Source organism: Dromiciops gliroides, chromosome 5, assembly GCF_019393635.1.
Source record: "Dromiciops gliroides isolate mDroGli1 chromosome 5, mDroGli1.pri, whole genome shotgun sequence".
Taxonomy (NCBI): Eukaryota; Metazoa; Chordata; class Mammalia; order Microbiotheria; family Microbiotheriidae; genus Dromiciops; species Dromiciops gliroides.
This window is the reverse complement of record NC_057865.1, coordinates 127,384,121-127,409,244: the sequence shown is the minus strand read 5'-3', so window position 1 is coordinate 127,409,244 and position 25,124 is coordinate 127,384,121. Positions and strand designations below refer to the sequence as shown.

Sequence of the window (25,124 nt, the reverse complement as noted above, 5' to 3'; positions counted from 1 at the left end):
TGCCCCCTTTTCAGGGTATTTTTAAGCTTGTTGTTCTTGTTGTTCTTGTTGTTGTTGTTGCTTTCTATAGGATAGTTTGGGAATATATAATGAAAGGCCCAGAAGACTGACCTCTGTATAAGTGAATATTTTAAACATCATATACCTAGAGAATTTGAATGAATTAATGCCAAAATAAGTAACTCCACTTATAACACTGGATGATAACATTTTGCATCTTTAGTCATCCAAAAAAAGCTTCATTTTGGGTTTCATTTTCGTCCAAGTGGGTTTTCCTTTTTGGCTTTCGGGGTGGGGCGGGGGAGGCGGGGGGGGGGGGGGAGGCAGACCTATGATATAATATTATGAGATTCCAGTTTCAGGAGATAGTTTTTTTCACAGACTTTAACGCTCTCATCACTTTTCTTTATCTTCTGTTTTAGTACAAATACAAACTAAACAAATAAGATTAGGAAGTCTACAAATAAATAGGAAATCTGTGCTAGTGTGAGGCTGAGCACTTCAACAAATTTAGCACAAGCCAAGTTTAGCCCTGAGGTAGAAGTAAGGATCCCTATTTGTAAAAAGGAGGAACATCTGGGTATCTTTTGATCCCCATCTTGGAATCAAAAGACTTAGGTCTGAACCTCAGTTCTAACACTTATTAGCTATGGGAAGATAGACAACTCACCTACTCTCTCTCAGCCTCAATTTCTCAATGTACAGGATGGGACAATAATATCTGTATTATCTACATCACAGGCTTGCTAAGACAAATATACTTTATAAACTTTTAAGTGCTTTATAAATAGAAATTGTTATCTTCTATATGACCTCCCAGATTTTGTCCTATACCTGAGTCAGTGCTCCAATAAAGGAAAGAATTACAAATAAAGAAATTGATGTCTATTATAAAGAGTTCAATCACAGAATGAAGAGTCATAACTAGAGTAGGGCAACTGGGGCTTTACTCTCAAATTCAGAGTATGCTGACCACAATTATAATCCTTGAGCAAGACAGAAACGATGGACCTTAGCACTTACCAAGAATAATTAGTTCAAATAGGAAGCTACTACCAGACAATGACCTTCCACCTTGGTCTGAGTCTGCCTTGTTCCCTCTATCTACCATTTAGTTTCTCTTTAAAAAGAGATGCAAAACTTGCTAGTTATGCCTCTGGGAGAGGAGAAACAGAGTCATGTAATATGTATCATGGGATTTAGAGCTAAAAGCTATTTTAGGGATCATCTAGTTCAACTTCTTCACTTTACAGATGAGGAAATTGCTTGTAGCCAAACGATGAAGCCAGAATTTGAAGCTATGTCATCTGATTCCAAATGCAGAGCTTTTTCCAGTACAGAATGCTGGTCATTAAAGAGAATGCATGATGGCTGGTTTGAAAGTTTAATTTCTAACCCCCAGAATTAAAATATCTAGCTAGTGTCGACATTATTTTTGTCACTAATTGAGTAGGGTAATTTGAACAAGAATTAAATATAAGCATGAACCTTATGTTCCTGTTTTAAGTGAATCAAAAGTGACTAGAATATTCTTGAAAGAACAGATAAGTCAATTATTGATTATCAAAGAAAAATTAAAACAATTTGTTATTACTAATGACATTAAATGCTTTTAAATAACTTCCTTGAACAGAACCTGAATGTTTTTCAAGAATACCCTCTGAGAAGAATCTTGACTTTAGTTCAGCAAAAGAGCTATGAAAAATTCTGAAAATACTAAAAATAAATCATATGCAAGAAGAAAAGGGGAAATGAGAAGGATGGTAAGTAGTTAGCATTTTCAGGAATTTGAGGCATTTCTCAATGAAATAAAAAACTTCCCTTATGACAGCTTTGGCCATAATTAAACCATAGGTTTAACTTTTCAACACAAAGACATACAACAAAAGCTTTATCCACCTTAAACACATACACGTGTACACAAACAACTAGAAAAATCAAGGATATGCCACTTAGTCCTCATTGACTTATTTCAATGGAGTTTTTACCTCTCTCTGAAAGAAGTTCCAGGCATGAGTCAGCCATCGGTATCTAGGTAAGCCATAGTTTGTCATTCTAGCTTTCAAAGTGACCATATCTGACCACTGCACTGGGACCTAAAGATCAAAAGTAAAATAACAAAAACAAATTACGTTCTGCACTAAACACCCCATTTGAAATATGCATTTATTAGAAAAAAAAGTCTACAATTGACATTTGCTTAGTGACTTAATTGTACTCAAATTCACTGAGTGTCTATACTGTCAGACAGTTGTTGAACAGGGAACCCACTGATTGCCGAACGCTGGCTGCAGAAGGTGAAAAACACATTAGAAACAGCTCCACTTCCACATTTACATTTTAAATCGAAGAAAAAAACAAACGAGAAATAACCACCAATGATCACAATGGATAAAAGTAGGAGTGTTTTAGTTAAGAAAATATACACCTATTTACAGAAAAGCACACAGGAGTTGTAGTCAATCTTGAAATGGTTACTGAAGTTTTTTCAAGTGACTGAAGTTAGGTGGGACTAAACTGAAAAAGAAACATGGAGAAGAAACCTTTGCTGAATTTAAGGGAGAATTGCTATATGCCAGAGAGGAGAGTGTTATATAAATCACCAATTTCATTATTTCAGTGACCCAAAGTCACTTCACAAGGAAGGTGTTTGCAAGCAATAAGATGGAGCCAATTAGTCTACTTATCACATCATATTTATTATGTCATTTCCCTGATTCAAACCAAACCAAACCAAACCTAACTTCAATTTTCCCTAGTGTAATGATTGGAATGATGCCACCTACTGGAGACTTGCTGTGGGAAAGCTCCGCCATGAGGAAAATGCCTCAGAGGGCAAGGCCATGTGGCTTTTCCTTGGCGTCAGGAAATGACGTTTTGCTCATGGGTGCTGTCTATCAAGGCTACCAGCCAATCAACTTGAGGAGCCTCCTATTTTCTGGGAGGAGACAGGAAGGAGGAAAGAGAGCCTGCACGGAGAGCTCTCGCTTTTTTGGGTTCCTGACTTGATGGTGGTGGTGGTGGCAGAGGACTTCACAAGAAATTTGAGGAAAGATAGGAATGCCAGGCTGTTGGAATTCTGTTCTCAATCTTTTTCTTTCTATTTTCGAATAAATCCTTAAAAACCTAAACTCGTTTTATCAGTGATTTTAGTCAGTTTCCCCCAAAACTGGGGGAACAGATTAGAATCCACATTTAGAATCTTAAATTACACACTAGTTACTTATGGGATAAAAATCAAATTCCTTAGTGTAGCAGGCAAAGCCTTCTACAACTTGACTATACTTCCTTTTGAGGTTTGTTTTCAACTATGCTTCTTTATAAAGTTATGGTCCAGGTAAATTGGTCTATTTACTGTTCCTTCGTACACTGTGCCCATTCATGCCTCTATGCTTTCACTAATTCCATTCTTTTAACCTGCATTTTTAAAATGTTTCAATTGATGCTATTTTTTTTTTGCTTTATTTATCATTGCCCACAAACTACCACCCTTTCCTTAGTAGAAATCCTCTCTTATAACAAATATGTATAGTCTAAGAAAATAAATCAACATATTAGCCCTGTCTGATGATAAAACATACCTCCTCAACTACATTTCAATTTTTATTTCTAACTGTATTCCTAAATAAACCCTTTGTTCTAGCCAAACTAGTCTCATTATTTGTTAAATACATTATCCTGATTCCCACTTTTAAATGCAATATAACTACAACTAAAGATAAAAACTTTGTCTAATATTCCCAGAAGTGACAAGCACATTAATAGCCACAGAATTTTTAGAAAAGGAAGGAAACTTAGAAATCATCTAGTCCAATTCTGATTTTACAACTGAAACAACTGATACCCACAAAGGGTTAAATGGCTGACAACAGACACCAAGTCTGACTTCCATGCTCTTACCACTCATATTAATTCACAACTCCTGAATCATTTTTTATTTGTATTTTTATTATCAAGACTATCTTAATTGTTTAAAGAACTTCTTTAGTTAGTAAATGAGAGAATTTACACAAAATGTTATGTAAATTATTATTATTATGTAGCTCTACTTATGATTCAGAAAATATGGAAACAGCAGGAAATATTTCAGTGAATATTGGGTATATGCTATGCTTGTCTTCTTGTTAAAGGCCCTGGTCAATTATATATGTATAACACGCAAGCTCCTTTCTAATAGTTACAGGGAGAGGTAAAAAGGTCTTAAATATATGTTCTCTATTGGCCAATGAAAGAGTCCCAGCTAGGACAGTGAAAACAACCCTAAACAATCTAAGGAAGTCAGGAAGGAAACAAACTAATATCAAGAGGTTGATGAGCAGAAGAACAGAACACAGAGAAGATAATCTGACCTGTAATGAAAAAGAAGACATGAGAAAAATAGAATTTATATGGAAGAAGGGTGTTGGGTTTTACAGAAGAACAAGGAAGGTCCATAGGTTCTACCTAACAGTTAGAGGGGAATTTCTTACTGGCACTAGAACAATATTTGGCTAATGATTTCAGTTGAGGAGCACAGAGACAAGACCACGAATTAGGGAGTATGACCCAATAGCTGTTTTCAGCCTAACTGCTCCAACCTAACAACCTCAAAAAAAGGAAATAGCAAGCCAAACTTATAGTAATTAAGGCTGAATCAACAAGATAAGGCAGAAACAACACTCAAGATCAAAGCATTTTGGAATAAAATCAAATTTAAAACACTTCTAAGGTTCCACTCATCTTACCCAGTGGCGGGACAACTGGCATGCCAAGTACAATAGATGGAGTTAACTTCGAAAGCTTATATGTCTGACTATGGTGGCCTCTACCAGGTCTGCCCATGACAGTGACTCAATCTGACCTCCCCTGCACCCCACAAAAGGTAGAAAATACTGGTCCTGGACAGCCATAGCAAGGAAAGGGAGGACAATTATTTGAGTGTGTGTGTATTTGGGGCTAGTGGTGGTAGTGAGTGAATGATGTGGTACTGCTGTTGCCTAGAGGGAAATAGCAATTGATTTTATGACCAAGGGAAGAGGAAGAGGAAATACCTGTAATTTCTTATCTGTCAGTGATGAACCCAGAACCCAGACACCCAGTCTTGGGAGTCTGTACAAAAGTAAAAGTGGAGGCCAGAGCAGTGGGAAAAGGAGGACTTGAAAAGTGAGAAAGGAAGCCGAGATAAGCTGCTGGGAATATAAGGAAATGGTTAAAACACAAAATTCAAGAAGGGAAAGCCTAGGCATAAACTAAACTCCCAAGAAGATGAAACCACCAACAAAACTCATCAAAATATAAGAAAAATGAGTAAGAATCCCCCAAAGCCCCTCAAAGGATAGGACTATTATTAGTATTAGTATTTGGAAGAAAGTAATCTAAAAGGAGAACTGTACCAATTTCCCAAAGAAAATCCAAAATGATTCAAAAGAGGAATAGCACTTTTAAAAGATAAAGATTAGGGCAGAAATGGAGGCAAACATCAAAGTAGAAAACTTACAATACATAATGGAGACTCCAAAACAGTAGAGGCTAAAAGGCAATGAAGATTTGGGGAAATGGACAAAAAACTGGCTAAAGAGAAACAAAAGACAACTTTGATATTAAATTCTATACTATACAGGCCAAGGTAAATGACATTCAGGATGGGATTTGCAAAGTTAATTTAAGGATCATAGGTGTTTTAGCAAAATATGACACTAATATAAACCTCAAATATCATACATAACAGGAAAAATATGAGATAACTACCCAGAAGCTTTAGACATAGACAATAAAGTAGTGATTGATTGAATCTAAAGATTTCTGTCAGAGAAAAATCCCACTTCTGAAAAACCATGGCATATAGCTGATAACTTTCAGGATTTCAATGTCAAACAGAAAATTTATAATCTGTCAGAAAAATGCCTCCATTTGTGATAAAATGACAATTCAAATATTACTTTTTGGAAGAGGGCATCATAAAAGAATAATACTTAAGCTAAGAGACTGGTTTTAGGAAGAGGGAAAAAGGAGGAATTTGAATCATGTGTCTCCATATGAGAGAGAGAAGAGTCAAAAGAAGGTGAGGTAAGAAATAAGCTGCCAACATTTCTTTCTTTTTATCAGTTAAGTAATGAAACCTGTAGTAGGACAATTGAATGGATTAGCCTCAGATACACTCACAGTGCCAGTCTCTATATGGAGTAGAAGCTGAACATAAATTTGATCTATCTGGTTGCCTATATGTCATCAGTTTGTCTTGGGCACAATCTTAGATAACAAACACTGAAATTACCATTAGTATTAAGATGACTTTTGTGAAGTTAAGTTATTGACTATTGATCGGGTTGATTCAGTACAAAGAAAGGAGACCAGAAATAATGAATGAAATAGGTATGCAGAAGCAGAATTAATTAGAAATGGTATGAGACACTGTGGATGAAATAATTGGGGTTTTTAGAGATTAAGATTATGGCAGAGTTTTTTAAAATGCAGTCATGATGGTGCTGCTATCCAAATCACTCACTGATTCCCTTGTTTGATGGTTGGCTAAAAGGTAATAAATGTTTTTGTTCATAGCAACTCGTGAGGATAGTGTGACACTATACTATAGAAGGACTGCCTCACCCACACTAAAGAAAGTATGGTCTACCTGGATCTACTTTAAGTACCTATGGCCTTGTGAATGTTCAAATTCATCCTAACTGTCAAATGGATTAGCAATGTCAACATGCCCAAATACTCTAGTAGTTTGCCAGGCTACACAGGTAAACATCTAAAGACAACATAATACATGAGACCTGCTTAGATTCAAAGCATAGATGTACCAGAGGGACACAGAGGACATCTAATTTCAATGTCCCTTACTTGAGCTATCAAAATACATCCTACTTCACAAAAGTCTTATCAATAAATTTATTTGTCATCCTATATCACCACAACTAGCCTGAAACTGATTTTGGAAAGAAACAAGATAAGCCGCTGAAGATCTGGTGTAAAATGGTGGGATCTGGCCTTACATTAGAGCACACTTCTTTAGCTTTCCAAATGGAACAGCAATCAACACAAAGTACATTTTAAGTGAAGTTTGTATTCTACAAAATTTAGCAGATGCTAGAGACCTGTGGGACTTTTCATTCTCTTTTAGTGTACAAGTTAAACACACACACACACACACACACACACACACACACAGATACACACACAGAGAGAAAAGAGGGAGTGGGAGAACTATGGAGAAACATTTGCAGGGTCAGTAGATCCAGTTTTACCATTCATGGCTCATAAATAATATATTTACAGCAGATGGGGGGGCACTTAGGAACTAGCAACTACAGTTCTTTCATTTTACAAATGAGGGAATATAAAGGTTGTGACTTATCCAAGGTTATACATGCAGTAAGAAGTAGGAGTAGAATTTCAATCCAACTCCAGTAGCAGAGTTAGAATTTAAGTCTAGGTCCTCTGATTCCAAAATCCAATACTTTTTTTGTTAAAGGACTAGGAGGAATTTTCTACACATTTTAATTACTAACCCTACTTCCTAGTGAGTAAATGAGGGAATACACAGGTACCATAATAAAACATCCCTAACTGCTTTACTAGAACTTTATAAAGATACATCCATGCAGGACCTTTATAAGGTAGTTAGTGCCATCAAAAATGCCATGAGCTGTTACAGATAGCATTATATTGTTATATTCCAAAAAAGGTAAACTGTGTCACAAAGTTCTGAGCATGATCAATTTATTAGTAAAGTCTGAATTTACCAAAAAACTGTTCTTGGCTTCCTTAGCAAAACTAAGACCCAAAGGTCAGGAATGGCTACCCTTTTTACAATTTTTAGGAAAGTGCAGAACAAAGAACAGGACTTCATAAGTAAGGAACAAGTTAGGATTGATTAAAAGAGCTCTACATCATAAATGTTGAAATCAATGTGATTGGTTACAGAACTGAGGCATGGGAAACAATATGATTGGTTGGAAACGGAAATGAGGGGCAACAATCCTCTCCTTCCCTCCAGTAACTATGAAATGTTCTTGTGTGAGTGAGTCCACCTGCAAGGTAAGAGATAGTAGACCAGACTTCTTTGAATAACAAACCAGACATCCTTGTAACATAGTTTGATGGTGTAAAGATATTAGGCCAAACTCCTTAGTGTCCACCATCATCCTTCAAGGATAACAGATTTCCTTGACACAAGAACAGAACAGGAATTAACAAGAGAAATGGATTTCTAAACTTAACTCATGATGGGCCAGCTGAATTCTGAACAAAGTTCAGAGATAAAGAACCATGACTTAGGCAGTTACAGAACAAAATCAATAACTGTAAATAGGTTGAAGGAAGAGATGATACTGAATCAATATGATTATTTCAACGTCAAGATTGGGAGAGATCCAGTGAGTGTCTAAATTGCAAATAAGCTTTTAGTTCCACAAGTTTTGTTCTTGTGTGTGGTTTTAATATAGTTGGGGTAAAAATACCTACTTTGTAAATATTTTAATTCAAGCTTAACTTTTAATAATTCATCAGAGATTAGTCACCTCACTAAAATTATCCATGTGTAAATATTTACACATCTAATGAACAATTTAACTTTAAAATCAGGAAGCAGAGTCAACTGTTATTTAAATCCCCTGACTTTTAAAAAACAGCATAGAGTACTATGCAAAAGCTATTGCTACAAGGAATTAAGTTTATTTTGAGAATTGCTCTCCACTGCAGGAACACTAAGTTGATGTGCTTATTTTTGAGGATGAGGACAATTTAAAAAGAACACTAACTTTACCACCTATGTAGACAGTAGCAGCCGGATCAATTCTTAGAATCAAATGGCTCCATCTTACCTCTCAAGAGAACTAGCATCTGGACTTACAGTGAGAATGAGATTTTTTTAATATAAAGGGTACACGTATATTTTCTTTCAGTTTGATAAACCAGTGCAATTATATAGCATTTAGGTTTTTTTAAGAAACAGTTTATTATTTTGCATTTAACAGTCTGCCCTAGCTTTTTAATCTTGCGGATGGAAGAAATTAGTCATAAGTTCTTCTTTCAACCTTAGAGCTGTCATAAATTGGAAGCATGCATATTTATACAGGGTCTCAGATTTGTACAGGTGCCAAAACATACTCTGCACAAGCCATTTTAAATGCAAAACAAATTAGTTTAATCTGTAATTTTCACTTAGTTTTCAAAGCTTTTTTAAATCAAGCAGATTCACCATCAAATCTCTAGTCAAAGAAACAATAGTGTGCAAATTTGAATACACAACTGCCAACAATTCCTTTGGTTTTGTATGGAAGAAGCAAATGCTTCCTCTCTCCCTACTTTCCCTTTCTACCAGGAACATAATTGCTATGTGACATCTATGTTTTGGGGAGTAGGTTGAAAAGACCGATCTTTTGGATACAGTAAGAAGGTCCAAAATCTTCAGAGACATGATTTATAACAAAAACAAGAGTATTCTTTAATTCAATCACTTATTTAACAAGCATTTATTAAAGACCTACTATAAGCAAATCAATTCTCTGAGGCACATTGAATTGGAAAAGAAGATCATGCAAAGGCCCCAATGCTAGTCTTTAAAAAGAATAAAGTTTAAGTTTTTATTATTTCTCTGCCAGGATTTAATAAAATCTACATTTATTGCTTTTACTAAAAAGTTGAAAAATTAAATCAGCAAAACAAAGCAAAAGTCCTGAATAGCCCCTCGAGCTAGTCAATCAGTTCGTGTGTATTTTTTTTTCATGTGTATATTTTGAATAGACACCCCAGATGCACCATAAACTGGGTACAGAATTAAGAGGAGGAGGAGAACCAGCTGGATTGCATTTGGTAAATTGTGCAGTGCCTTTAATGACCTCAGGCTTCTTTGTGAAACAAAGACCCATCTCTTTAACACTAATTTTCTTTCAGGGATGCTATGGAATATCACAATCTCCAAAAAATATGAGTTGCAGGTCATCCAAAGGACAACAGAAATGCACATGCTGGTCAAAAGCTGCAGCATATTATCAATGAAGACATGCACAGAAAAATCAGATACAGCCAATATATTGATTTGTTTTGCTTGAATCCACATTTTCTTTAAAAAGAAGGGTTTCTATGGGTGGGTAAAGGGTGAATTAGTGAGAAAAGATAGAAATACAAAAAAAGGGCATTATTAAAACATTATTAAAATATTCAGAAGGGGGCAGCTAGGTGGTGCAGTGGCCCTGGATTCAGGAGGACCTGAGTTCAAACCCGGCCTCAAACATGTAACACTTACTAGCTGTGTGACCCTGGGCAAGTCACTTAACCCCAACTGCCTCACCAAAAAAGAAAAAAAAACATTTAAAAAAATATTCAGAAGGAACAAAAGATGTGCAAGAAGGGAACACAAGCAGGAATTGTGTTGCTTTTTTGTTAAATTTGTTAATTTAACATATACTTTTTAAAAGCCTCAAAGTAGAAATATCTTTCAAGTCCTCTGCATACAGAAATTTATTATTAAATTCAATATGTACTTGAAAAACTACCAAGCAGAGGCATCTTCCTTGTCCTTTTTATATTGAAATATTCACTATTTGCTCATTACTGAAATTATAGGGTTTTTTTTCTAAGTTTTAAAAGATTTATAAAGGAAACATAGTTAAAAAAATTGTTGAAGAAATGTATAACCAGGAAAGGCAGTAGGTTAATCCTGAAGTGAAAACAAAGGATAACCTATTAACTTAAATTCACGTACAGACTATGTGCTGCTCCACTGGTACCCACACAATGCCAAGAGACCTAAGGGAAAATCCCCAGAATGTCAAGCATACCCCTGCAGAAAATTTGTAATAGGAGGGTACAGATAAGTCACATGGGATAAGAAGAGATGGATGGGGAATGAGCATAGCCCCTGGAGATAATACCCATGTTGAAATTAAAATAACATCTATGAACAAACATTAAAAAAAACACTCTAAACCTGCCCTACCCTAAAAATTAGTATATAACTGCATCATCCAAAACTTTCAATTAAAAAGTGAAGTAGATTAACATTATTGCAGGGCACTTTTCAGATGCTACTGCATTAAGTGTAACCACATGAGACTGAGCAATTCCAGCTTAAAGAAAAGAATGTAAGAGAAAATTAAAAATAGGAGTAAATTACCGAAGACCTTAAAGATGTGAAAGCTACCCAGAAACTCTTACTTGAAGAGACAGAGCCTGGTGACAATTTGAGGCCAAAGAAAATATGAAAAACCACAGTACTGACTACTTGACAAATGCCACTTCAATGACAGAAAGAACTGTTATTACAAGTTTTGGAGTAAACTCTCCCACCATTAGTTACAGATGCTCCTGAATAAGCTACTAGAATCAGCCAGAGAATTTTACGTTCGCAGGATTTGCATGAAAATGATGTCAAAAAAGAATTATTTTAACACAATAAAATTGTAATTTGGAATCTATAGAATTCCTAAACCAGAAGGGCAAATAATAGCAAAGATATAAAGGGCAAACATTAAATAAAGACTATATATTATACTGAAAGCTACCCAAGGTTTGCCTAGATTTCTAAAAATTTAACTTGAGAAGTATAGCTTGATTTTTAAAAGTTTATTTCATAATCATACTGTGTAAATTATGTAAGCATCACTAACATACTACTAAAATATGTCCTTGTAATGAGAATATTTCATGGCATGCACATAAAAACCTAATGGTCATTTGAAAAACAAGGCTTAGGCACTAAAAAGAAATGTTTTGTATTTAAAATGCATGTACATAAAAGGGCATAAAGAATATATATATATGCATAGTATCAATAGCTATATAAGTAAATTATTGCGTTATTAACAAGTGTTTACAAATATAATGAATAAAGCTATTTTTCCGTAGTAGAAGCTATATATCAAGGGAAGGAAATATAGCAAATTAAGAAAATATCAAAGTGAATCAATCTCTCATGACAAAGTTTAAATAAAACCTTGCAACATGTCCCAACGGGGAAAATCCTTTTCAAACATAATATAAAAAGCAAATACTGTATTGACTGAAAAAAACTATTCTCATTTCCCTAAAAAAACATCAGCTGAAGGGGGAAGGAGACAGAGGAGAGAAAGAAGGGAGGGAGAACCGTTCTCAGGTAGCTAAGATTCAGATGATGAAATGTTTATACACTGAAACTAAAAACTTTTCAAACCATACTTGTTAGCAAACTGGAAGATAATTTGGCCTGTGAAACACAGGTGATGATGTGCTTTCTACTGACAAGCATACATTTAGCACTAGGTTAAACTTCTAAGTGGAATTCAAGGCTAATACAAAGTAAATTCAGCACATGAATCTCTGTTGTTAAAATCTCAAAACTTTATCAAAGTTGTTTTTAAAGCAGATACTCAATCGGGATACATATATGCATATATGCATACATGCATACACACACACACACACACACACACACACACACACACACACACACCCCAACTCCTAAATGAGTGCCCTCTTCCCGCCCCCCCCCCAATCAATAAGTATTTATTAAGTGGCTACAGTGAGCCAGGAAAAATACCCTAAATTTTAATGTAAACTTTGGAAGCATATACACAGAAGAGAGGACCTCTTTTTCCAGAGGAGAAAAATATTTTTATCATACATTATCATAATTAGAGAAATATACCTTCAAACTAATGATAGTGCCCTTGGAATAATTCATTTTTTTTGAAAGCTGGTTCAACTCAAATTTTAGTACCCCCTTTGAACTTACCATAATTTCCTGCTCATAGGTCCAAACACCACAGGCTAGCTCTACGCAGAAAATGACAAGCAAACTTCCAAAGTACTACAGAAAAAAATACAGGATAAAAGCATATTAGTGGAGGGTAATTAAAATGAATTTATGTTATCAAAACTAGGCAAAATATCTTGTGTCATGTTTATCTAAAGGAAAAGAAAACAGATGTTGATCATTACTGAAAAAGAGAGCCACTTGTCAACAGATGGGTGAGAATATCTTACAAATTTAAAGACATCTGCAAAGGACATTCATTCTTACCAAAATAGGCCATTGCTTATTAATCACCCTTGAGAAATACCCTTGAGAAACTTCAGTATTTCATTAGTTTAACATCTGAATTAGCATGTTAAAGTCTAATAAAACAATATACAGCAAATTGTGGGTCAGAAACCCATGCTTATGTAAACCAAAACCTAGATCTAATAAGGTATGACCCAGAGATCATGATATTTGCTCCCCTCCTTATGAGCAGGCTTTACTCTCACCATTCCAGATAAATAAGTATCTATCAATTCTTAGAAGTTTACAAGCCACAGAAACACCTAACTTAATCAGGTTCAGTATATTAGCAAATCATTACTATGTGTGTCTTCTATGTGTGAAGTTAGGGGTTTTTTGTGGCTTGTAAACTTCTAAGTATAAAACACTGCAAAATAAAAAACTGACTCAAAGTATGAGACAGCTTTTCCTCCAGTTTGATCCTCTTCTCTAATTTCCTCCTTAACTTTCCTTGCCAAATTCCTTTTTGGAATCCTGTAATTTTATGGTGCTTCTATATTTCCTCCATACTTGTTATAACTGAAATTGATAAAACTGCTTTGTTATAGTATTTGCTTTTGGGTTGATTTGTATCATGCTAATGAAACTGACAACAACCTGTAACCAATGAACAAAAAAATCCTTATATAACCTCAGAAAGAGGTAGTCCCTGAGCCCCTTTTGGAAGGGGTCTCCACATGATCATATTTCTTTCTTCTTGGGACAAATAAACTGATATTATGTTTTTCCTGTCTCTGATCTGGGTTTTTTTGGTTTTGGGGGTTTTTTTGGTAGGAGGATAGGTATGGAAACAAATTGTAGGAGATATTATACAATTAATTTCTCTGATCTGTTTATTAATTTTTGTAGGAGACAGGAAATAAAAACTACATTTAATTTTCAACACTATCCTGTAAAAAACATTTCACAATATGATTACTCTAACAAGGTAGGTCACACATCCAACCCTCTCCCCAATCCCTAATATTTTAAAATATGTCACATCTGAAAAGAAAGGATACATCAGGATGTCACATAATTGAGTAAAATGAAAACCAAAGATGGCTAAAGGAATGACAATTTCATTTCCTTTGCTTGGTGACAATGTAAGGTACTATTGGACACCTCTTTAGACTAAGATGATTTTATTCAGCACTCCCTTTCCTTTAATTTCCCTTACCTCCCATCTCCCCTCCAGTTAAGCCACCCATTGTCTAGTCGAGTAGCAGCCTCCTTGGGCCACTGGAAAGTTAACAGGTACCTGATTCCTAGGGCAGAAAGGGTCTTTCAAAAGCACAAGGTCATGAAATAATTGGCACAATTTATTATAAGCAGATATTGTTCTCTCTGGTCTAGAGGTAGAATCAATGAGTTTAACAGTGGAAGGCATAAAGATGGCAAACATATTTACCTATACTAATTTAGATTGCTTTGGATGTGCTCTGCATTTGGCTAGAAATAAAATATCTTTACATTCATCCAAGTCTTTTTCTAAAATATTCTTTCACTGTAGATACAAAAATTTGAAAGATTCAATAAAAAATTCTTTGTTCACATGCTAAAATATAACAACAGCCTCTGAAAGGTCTCAGAAGATTCCATTCTCCAATTGCCAAATGTTTAATTTTATGTAGCATTAGCATATGATCAGTATGTCCTTATTAAGCGCAAATCCAGCAGTATTTTATTTACTCGTCAGTTTTATCAACAATTTTATTGTTCAGGATATGAGCCTTGTTCTTCAATTCAATTTCTGGAAAATCCATAAAAATATTCTGTACTTCAAGGTCATTAGACTGATTTTTCTTAGAGTTTTTTGAGTGTTTTTTTTTTAAGAAGATAGATGTAGTCTACCAGTTCAATGACAAGTTTTTAAAGGTCAGAGCTATCCTTCAGAAAGTACCTGTCCCACAATTGTGATTTTTTTTTTTTTTGCCTTCTCAACTGTCCAGGAGCCACAGCCAGAATCACTCTAACATTGCTTATTGTACTGAGAATGGCTCTGATAAAACATTATCTATGTGCTATTAATTAGTAGTTTTATTTAATAACAATAGAGGCTTATATTTAAGTATAAATGTGAGTCCCATTCTAACCTGCTTCCTTCAGGCCCTGAAAAGAATTCTATCAGGAGAGTAGAATTCTCTGTCATGAGCATCACTAGTCTGAACTCCTGCTACATTTTAGGACACCTCTTTAGACTAAGAGAAGCGAGTGCCAAATAAAACACCAGTTGGTTGTTTTGGCTACTTCATCAAATCCTAGCTATTAAGTCTCTCTCTCTGAGTTTCCATGCATGCTTCAGATTTGACCTGTGTATTTCACTTGATGTATACTATATAGTTGGCCAGGTTGATTTCCTGATACTCTATAAAATTGTCACAAATGCCCTCTTAAGTCACTTTCTTAGAGACACCAGTCACAAAGAAAATTTGGTCCCTGACAGAATGCTATAGTCCTGCTTCATTGCCTTCCTTCTCTACATGGTCATTTCTTTACTTTTTTCTTTAGTATAATGATACACTGAGCCCCTTCTACATTCATGTTGAAATCTTTCTTTCCAACTCCACAAAGAACTTTGTAATTTCATTTGTTCCTTACATGTCCTCTTCAACATAATGTATCATCTCCATCCAATGGACAAGCAAATAGAATCAGGCTAAGTGATTTTATGCAAAATCATTTTACTTCAAACTACCAAAAATTTTGAATTTGGAGCCTTGATATTATATAACAAATTTGGCAACATGGCATATACTCACTCAACACTTCCTAGAATTTTGTTACTTTCCAGACACAAAATTAGGGCATTAACCCACCCATAAATCTCTTCTTCCCTGTTCAGTACAAATATTATGTCAACCATAGTACGGTATACTTTGTACTGTACCGTCAGCCACATACTTCCCTTTCCTTTTTGTTGCCATATGTAGTGATTATACTCATAACACAAATACTGTGATGACTTTTCTCCCTTCCTCTTAGTTTCCCTCAATTACACTGCCATCCACATCTCCCTCTTTCAAGCATTTGAGCTGTCTTGTATGTTTTGATCTTCCTCCTCCAACATTCATTTGGGCTTTTCTTGTCTGTTTCTTAAGTGTGTGCTCCATTTCTGTAGCATCGAAATACCCCAATCCATCATGCCTTACAAAATTTAATACCTTTGAATTAGTCAACCTACAGAAATAGAATATATAGAACCTCCACCTCTGTTTACCAACTTCCTTTGACTCAGAACGTAGCAAATACCCTGTAACTCTCTACCAGGAAAATGTTTTTGTTTTTTGTTGGGTTTTTTTTGTTGTTGTTTGGTTTTTGGTTTTTTGGTTTTTTTAGTGAGGCAATTGTGGTTAAGTGACTTGCCCAGGGTCACACAGCTAGTAAGTGTTAAGTGTCTGAGGCCGGATTTGAACTCGGATACTCCTGACTCCAGGACCGGTGCTCTATCCACTGCACCACCTAGCTGCCCCTCTGCCAGGAAAATGTTAAGAAGGGATTAATGCTTCAGGGTACACAGTTAGACTATTAGACCTCTAATTTAAACTCCAGTGGATAGAGTTACAGGCCTGGAGACAGTAAGACAAGTTCAAATCCAGCCTTTGACACTTACTGTGTAATGCTAGGCAAGTCTCTTAGCCTCTATTTGCCTCAGTTTCCTCATCTGTAAAATGGGGGTAATAATAGTACCTACCTCCCAGGGCTGTTTTGAGGATCAAATTAGATAATATTTGCAAAGTGCTTCGCACAATGCCTGTTACATAGTAAACACTACATAAATGTTGGCTATCATTAAAATTTGCATCTGTGTGTAGATGTGTTCAGTTTTGGGTTGTCATATAAGGCAGAATTTTGTTGGTGTTTTGTTTTTGTTTTTTTAAATCTGAACTTGCAGTTTCATAAATGTAGGAGCTGCTAGTGGAGACATTCTATATCAATGAAGATTTGCAAACTTTCTGCAATTTAGGATCTCATAAAGGTTAAATGAAAGCCAGTATGTGTTTGACACAGGAATAGAACCCCAGGTTACACTGACTCCAAGGCTAGTCCTCACTACTACACTACTACACTGTGCTTGCACTTCTCTCTCTCTCTCTCTCTCTCTCACACACACACACACACACACACACACACACACACACACACACACACACACACACACACACACACCCTTCAAAGTCTTCCTTTTCCACTCATTCTGCCAATTTCCTTCACTGTCAATGTAAATGATATTTATATTTCTATGCTGTCTAAACAGCTCCACATACTCTGCAATTCATATGACCTTCACCAGTGTAGTCACATCAAAGTTATCACCATCAAGCGAAAACTGCTCCACCTCTGAAACCCTGAACTCTGAAATTCCTCTCACCACAATCTTTAGTCTTACTATCTCTCCCACCCATTCTTAGTCTTTACTCTCATTGGTACTCAGTCCTGTCTGACTCTTTGTGAACCTATTTAGGGTTTTCTTGGCACAGATACTGGAGTAGTTTGTCATTTCTTTCTTCAGATCATTTTACAGATGAGGAAACTGAGGTGAATGGGGTTAAGTGACTTGCCCAAGGCCATATAGCTAGTAGGTGTCTGAGACTGTATTTGAATTCAGGTCCTCCTGACTCCAACCTCAGTGCTCTATCCACTGCACCACCCAGTTGCCGATTTACTCTCATTAAATCAGTCCTTTAAGCCTATTCTCCTACTCTTTCTTTTAGCTTTACTCTATAATCAGTGACTGTTAAAATTGTATCTTGTTCTGGTTCCTCTTACCACTCCTCTCACTTCTAGTCAGTATGGTAACTAAATTTATAAGTAGCCAGTCAAAGTAACAATGAAAGGAGTATAAGATTGCAAAGGGAAAACTAGAAATCACATACGGTCATACAAAGAACAAAGGAGCATAATTTGCAAACTGTATCAGATATTAACCAAACATCACATCCTGAGACAATGTGCTAAATCAGACGCAATCTAGGCCTCAGTGTAAGGACATTTTGGTCCTATATGTTAATCTCAGATAAATTCCAGAAATCCACAGTAAGACCAAGAGAACACTAAATATTGCTAATCATTTTGGGATGATGTGGATAAATTATTGAATTAACCCCAAGGTGGCAGAGATAAGAGTTAGTCATTCCCCTACCAAAACCCTATAAAAATGAGACCTCAAAGTCCTGCACCCCCACCCAAGCCCCCAGCACTCTTCGTTTTCTATCTGGGTCCATGATGCCAAGTGTTCTCAACTCTAATCCATGGTTAGGCAAGTCGCTCTCTGTGCCTCTCCCCCTCCCCATTCTCTTCCCTATGCTGCCTGCCTTCCTCTACCATCCCATCCCCATTCCTTTCTCTTTTTTTTCCCTCTTTCTTTTGTTTTTTGGTTGTTTTGTTTTGTTTTGATGAGGCAATTGGGGTTAAGTGACTTGCCCAGCGTGACACAGCTAGTAAATGTAAAGTATCTGAGGCCAGATTTGAACTCAGTTCCTCCTGAATCCACGGCCGGTGCTCTATCCACTGTGCCACCTAGCCACTTCGCCCCATTCCTTTCTATCTGCCTCTGTACCACTTCCTTTCGTGCCACTCTCTCTGTTCTTTTTGTGCCATTTGCCCCTACACCTTCTTTGCCTTATTAAAGTGATTGAAGCATCACTCCCCCCTATCACCGTGGTCTTTCCCTGCAAGTTCTCAAAGAACTGGGCATGCTTACCCCCAGTTCATAATTCCATATATTAAATAGCAATTCAGTGACATTTTAATAATACCCTTTACTCCACCTTTGAATCACTTGCCCATTTGACTGTCAACAATTCTCCTCCTAGTAACCCTAGGAATGGGGAAATTTTCACTGTCTTGCTGTTAAATTTCTCCTGCTATGCAGATTAATGCTGCTGAAGTAAATCAAGAAATCATGTTCTACACAAATGACTTCCAAACTGTCCACCCAGAATCACTCCTCTGTGCTTTAGTCCCACATTCCAACTTCCTGCTAGACATCTCTTCCTGGATAGCCAACCAGCACCTCAAACTCAACATGTCCAAAACTGAACTCATTACTTTCCTCCCTAAACCTGCCCCTTCTCCCATTTTCCTTATATTCACTGATGGTCCCATCACACTCCCTGTCACCATGTTCAAATCAGTCATCTTTGACTGTTCCCTTACCCCTACCTTCCCAACATCTAGTCAATTTGTTAAGATCTGTCCATTCTAACAGTATAATCACTCACGTCCATCCTTTCCTCATATTCTCACCTTACTAGTTCAGGCCCTTATCACCTTTTCCCCATTTATTTAATTGCTTCCCAATTCACCTCTCTGACTCCAGTTTCTTTCCTTTCCTATAGTCTTCCCATACTTGCCAAAACAATCTTCCTAAGGCATATGGTTGACCATATGCCCTACTCAAAAACTTTCAGTGGTTGCCATAGAATAAAATACGAAACAACCTAGTCACCAAGCATTTAAGACCCTCAGAAATCTGGCTCACTATAAGCCACACCTGTGTTAATTAGCAAGTTGTCTCAATGAAGAAAACTTCTTCACAATAATGGAATTAATGCCAATAAATATATTCAAACCTGAGAATAATAGTTTTTCTGTTTAGAAACAAGTATCCAGATTGATCTAAGCCAACATGTCACTAAAAATAAATTAATCAAACCACAGCCAACCTCAATTAGTTATGATAAACCTGAACCTCTCAAGTGATTCATTTTTTTTTTTAGGAAAGTAAAGTCAAGATGTTAGAGAAAACCAAAAGATTTTAAATTAAACACAAAAGTTTCTTACAAGCTTCCTCTCCATCCCCTCAGTCCCCACATAGAACTTCAGAAGTGAGGCACGGTTTGGTGGAAAGACGACAATGGAAAAAGAAAAGGTTGTATGACCTCCACACCTGGGTCCAAGTCCTTTCTTTGGCACTAGCTGTGGGCCTGAGAACCTGTAAACCTCTACCTCGTAGGGCTTTTGTAAAAAAAGCATTTGTTTAAGAATCTTAAATGACATACAGAAATGTGAACTATTATACGACTATGGAAGACTCAAAGTATGGTCATCATGGTCACTAGAAGCTATTAAGCTTGGAATTTTCAAACCTTGAACTCAGCCCTGTGAAGCAGAAGGGTAGTTTATTTAGTGATTTTTGTGGAGGTTGGTTTTTTTGTTTGTTTTATCTAGATTTTTAAAAATTACATTAAAAGGAAGCACTTAAACTTTTTGCTATTTTAGAAAACAATTACAGTCACAGCTTTTGCAAATTCTTATCTAACATTTTCAATTGAAAAGAAAATCTAATTTCCTGCTTTGAAAATGGGGAGGGGAGAAGGAGGAGATTGGATCTCATTTTGAAGCTTGCCCAGGTTAATTATCCCCATCCTGTGAGCTTTTAATAAAGAACTACTTCATAGAAAGGCAAAAGACAAGGGATACAAATGAGAAATGCATTCATAGACCTGTTCACTGTGTTGATTTGCTTTTTTTGACAATTCAAGGGAGGGCTTCTGGGAAGGGGTTAAGACTATCAACTTAGTGAATACTATTAGACACAAAAAACTGCATCAATTTTTAATGAACAAAAGAAAACAAAAATGCAAAAGTGGAGGGACACAACAGCTTTTAAACATTATATGTATTATACATACATGTATGTTTCTTATACAAACCTCTTGTTCTTGATTAAGTTCATAATAATAAAGATAACTTAAACAGAGAACTACTAAAATTCATTTTCATTACAATGCATTTTTATAACTAGACTCAAATAATTAAAAAATCTAATTAACTAGATCTAATTCCCCTCAAAAACTGAGGTGCCTTTTTTACTAATATTGAGACTATATTATTTTTATTTCCCCCCATCTTAACATTTCTAAAAATATCTTTCTTCCTCTCCTACCCAGAAACAAGGAATTTTAAAAAGGAAGAAAAAGGACAGTTTAGCTAAATTAATCAACATCAACTCAATATAACATTGTATGTGATATTCCCCACCGTCTCTCATCTCTTTACATTTTGTCATCTCTTTTCCAGGGCCAAGCTTAGTCATTATAATCACACAGTATTCAGTTCTGAGATTTTGCCCTTTTCATTTACATTGTCGCTGGCATTGTATACAATGTTTTGCTGGTTATACTTACTGTGAAAAATTACTACTGATAAGCAATATCTTGGGAAGATTCAGAGCTCCCCCCTTCTTAAGTGCTGTCTTTTAAAGGTCCAGTTTTTCCTGGATAATAAGATTGTATTCACTCTCTTGATCTTGGTGAGACCCCACCCAAAATGTAAGGAATTTAATCTAGGGTGGGGAAGCTTATTGTGTTCTACTCAAGTTTAGGTAGAGACATATCCTTTTGTCTAGATAGGGAAGGCTTCTCCATATAGGAAGGCCCTCCCTCCCCCATTGAAAAGGGTATACATTCTTTAAATTGATAACCTAAACCTACAGGTGATCCCTATAGCTCTTCATTTTAATATAGAACACCTCCTCTTATGTTAAACAATTAGATTTGATTGCTGTTTGATGAACTACCTACTGTTTCAAGGTTATACCCAGCTCCCATGATTGTCTTTAGTCTGAGAGAGACAGCCAAATGGTCATCCTTTTATTAATAACCTGCTGGCATTATTAATAAAATGATTAAATTACCCAGAAATTATGTCTATTAAGTTTTTAATTATCACATTACTTCATTTTGTATCAATTTATAAATCTTCCAATGCTTCTCTGAATTCTTTTTTTTTCTTTTCTTTTCTTTTTTGCCGGGCAATGGGGGTTAAGTGACTTGCCCAGGGTCACACAGCTAGTAAGTGTCAAGTGTCTGAGGCCGGATTTGAACCCAGGTACTCCTGAATCCAGGGCCGGTGCTTTATCCACTGTGCCACCTAGCTGCCCCCCTCTGAATTCTTCATATTCATCATTTCTTTCAGAATACATTTCTTATATTCATGTACCATAATTTAGTTAGCCATCCCCAATCAGCGGGCATCTAGTTTGTTTCTAGTTTTGTTTTTTTTTACCACAAAAAGTGCTGCTGTGAATATTTTTTTTTGTTTTTTTGTTTTGTTTTTTTAAGTGAGGCAATTGGGGTTAAGTGACTTGCCCAGGGTCACACAGCTAGTATGTGTTAAATGTCTGAGGCCAGATTTGAACTCAGGTACTCCTGACTCCAAGGCCGGTGCTCTATCCACTGCGCCACCTAGCTGCCCCTGCTATGAATATTTTTTTTGAATATGAATATTTCTGTCTTTGACCTCAATGGAGCATATACCAAGCAAGTGGGATCTCTGGGTCAAAAAATTACCACTGTATTTGATCCATATTAACTAATAAATGAGAATGTCAGCCTTGTCATTAGCCACAAAGTAATAAAGATGGTTGAAAAATAAAAGTAAATCATGTTAGGTACCAGAAAAATAAAATAACACCAAATTGGTCTAAAAAATTGCCAAAGCTCTAAGGCAGGGATGAGGAAATACAGGAAGTTTAAAAAAGTTGGGTTGTTTGTTTTTAAAGTAAATATGGGTGGGGCAGCTAGGTGGCGCAGATAGAGCACCGGCCTTGGAGTCAGGAGTACCTGAGTTCAAATCCGGCCTCAGATACTTGACACTAGCTGTGTGACCCTGGGCAAGTCACTTAACCCCAACTGCCTCACTAAAAAAAAAAAAAAAAGAAATCATCCAATTCAAACCCTTTCTTTTACAGATGAGGAAACTGAGTCATAGTGAGGCCAGTTATTTAACTAAGATCACAGAGGCAGGAGGGAGATAGAGCTAATATTTGAATTCACATGCTCTGACTCCACATCCATCACTACACCACACGAGCAGATTAGTTTGAATTCAGAGGTAATGGGATGCACTAATCATAGTTCTAGGCTTTGAGGGAGGAAGATATGGATTCAGATCCTGTCTTTAAAACTTACCAGTTCTGTGAAAGGGAACAAACCACTTAATCTCTCTGTACCTTAGCCAATTTGCTAATACTTATCTACAGACAGGTACTCACTCCATTGTCCCGTCTTCAATTCAGCAACTCTAAATGTGCACATGCACCCACACACTCATGTATACACACACACACACACACACACACACACACCATTCCAAAATATCATTAACTATATTAGGGATGTTTAATATTAAATAAATTGTGTTCCCTTTTCTTTCTAGCTATACTTTAAACGCCTACTCTTTAATAAACAAAAGGTTTGATTAAAGGCTTCGACTGTGAAAATGATACATGATGAACTCCAGTCTCTATCCCTGTCTAATGCTAAACTTTGCAGACCTGGTGTTAAGTAGCTCTCTGTCAGTTGCTTATTTTTCTTAACCCCGAGACAGGAGATTTAAAAATATTACATTACTTGTAGTTAGTAAATAATAGAATCCAGTGCTAAATATTTGTACAAGGTAATGGAACAGCTGTCATTTTGTTAGGAATCTACTGAGACTAAGATATATGGAATATTTTCATTACATTGGTACCTACACTCTCAGAAAAAAACAAGAGATAAAAATCTCAGTCATATTCTGTACTCCAAAATGAAATTGAAGGGAAATTAAATCAGTTCTTTATAAGTGCAATCTGTGACAATGTTCAGCATTTCCATAGGCAGGATAATGTTGAATGACCTTTTCTAATAGACTAAAATGGGAGTACCTTAAAACCTTAATAATTGGGAATAATTGAAGGGAGAGTTGGTTTAATATTAAAACATTTGAATTATAGAATATTTTCAATTATGTAAAACTGTTACTCTCAAAAATATGCTGTAATTCAAATTTAGCCATCAAAGTGTTGGCAAGTATGAAGTTCTTTAAGGACTTACTTGTCTGAATACACAGACTTATTTTTGTTCTGGCTATAATGCTACAAAGTGCTTAAGCAATTCTCTGGCAAATAGGTCAACTATTCCCTCTGAGACTTTATTTTATTCAGCTAATCTCTTACCTTAACTTTCTCCACTCCCACCCATCCCTAACCACACCCCACAGTACTAAGTCAAACACTAAGCAAGCCTTTATTTTAAGGATTCCACAATTATGAATTTTGATGAATCAAAAACCATTTACTATATGCTGGCTAGGTGCTGGGAATACAATTCCAATGTGATGGGTAACACTAAATGTGTGTGGTTACCTTATCTGTCCCCTTTTGGGGAAAGCTAACTAGGACAACAGTTTAACAGTTTAGGTATTAACATTTATTAAAATATATTAGAGGTTAACAAAGAGAGAATAAGTGTCTCTGAAAGAATTGAAGAATAGCAAAACCCTAACTACCTCAACCACTCCTGGTTCAGCTGCCAACCCCATGAGTTTCTCACCACCAACTCCCAAAACCAACTGCCTTACACATGGCCTCAAACTGATTGGTTGAGGGTGGTCACATGCTCACACAGCAGGGGGCCCCTGTAATATTAATAATATTGTCACACCAAATAATGAAACAATCCCTACTCAGAAGGAGCTTGCATACTTATACAGTTCAAATTAATAAGGTCTTTCACAATTTAGCGCAAACATTATCTTCTAGGTAACAAAAGTAAGGTGCTATATAATCTTTAGAGGGCCTGAAATATTAAAAAAAAATTCTAAGAAAAAGTCTTAACTATTTCTTGAACTCAATAATCCTGATTCTCCAGTATTTTAGAATATGATATCCAATGTTACTTTGTAAATATTAACTTCTGGATTTTAATCTCATTTCATATTAAATTTTATGTCTACTGTCAAAGAAAGTAGTATCCAGAAAGTCCAGAGAGCAGAAGCAGAGCTTTTAAAGGTTGAAAGCTAAATGGAGAGTTCTCAACAGGAGCCACAATAAGTCTGTAGCAATATTAATCAAACAACTTGTCTAATAAATTCTGCTACTACTATCTTCTTAGGCCTGGCTCATTCGATTTAAAGGGTCTCCAACAAATCACTCTGTGGGACACAGAGTAAAGAAAGAAAAACTGGCAGCTTTCCATTATCGCTAACTGACTGTTAAAACTTTTTACCACATTCCCCCCTTATATCTGACAGGTACGGCAAAAGTTTCCTGACGAAACTGAATAACTCTTCACTGTACCTCTCATAGTCTAGGTACAACTCATGGTCCCGGGTAAGCCTAATCATCATTTGGACAGTCACTTGGGCAGCT

At 36.1% G+C, this 25,124-nt stretch overlaps 1 protein-coding gene across 3 annotated transcripts in view; it reads right to left on the bottom strand.

Annotated features, from left to right (window-relative positions):
- TSPAN12 (tetraspanin 12) overlaps positions 1-25,124 on the bottom strand; it is a 108,448-nt gene that overhangs the window by 38,766 nt on the left and 44,558 nt on the right. For all 3 annotated transcript variants that reach the window (XM_043966621.1, XM_043966623.1, XM_043966622.1), the window contains 2 exons: positions 12,698-12,772; positions 1,989-2,096 (listed from right to left, as the gene is read on the bottom strand). In XM_043966621.1, the coding sequence (XP_043822556.1) occupies positions 1,989-2,096; positions 12,698-12,772 (183 nt within the window). The remainder of the gene's footprint in view (positions 1-1,988; positions 2,097-12,697; positions 12,773-25,124) is intronic.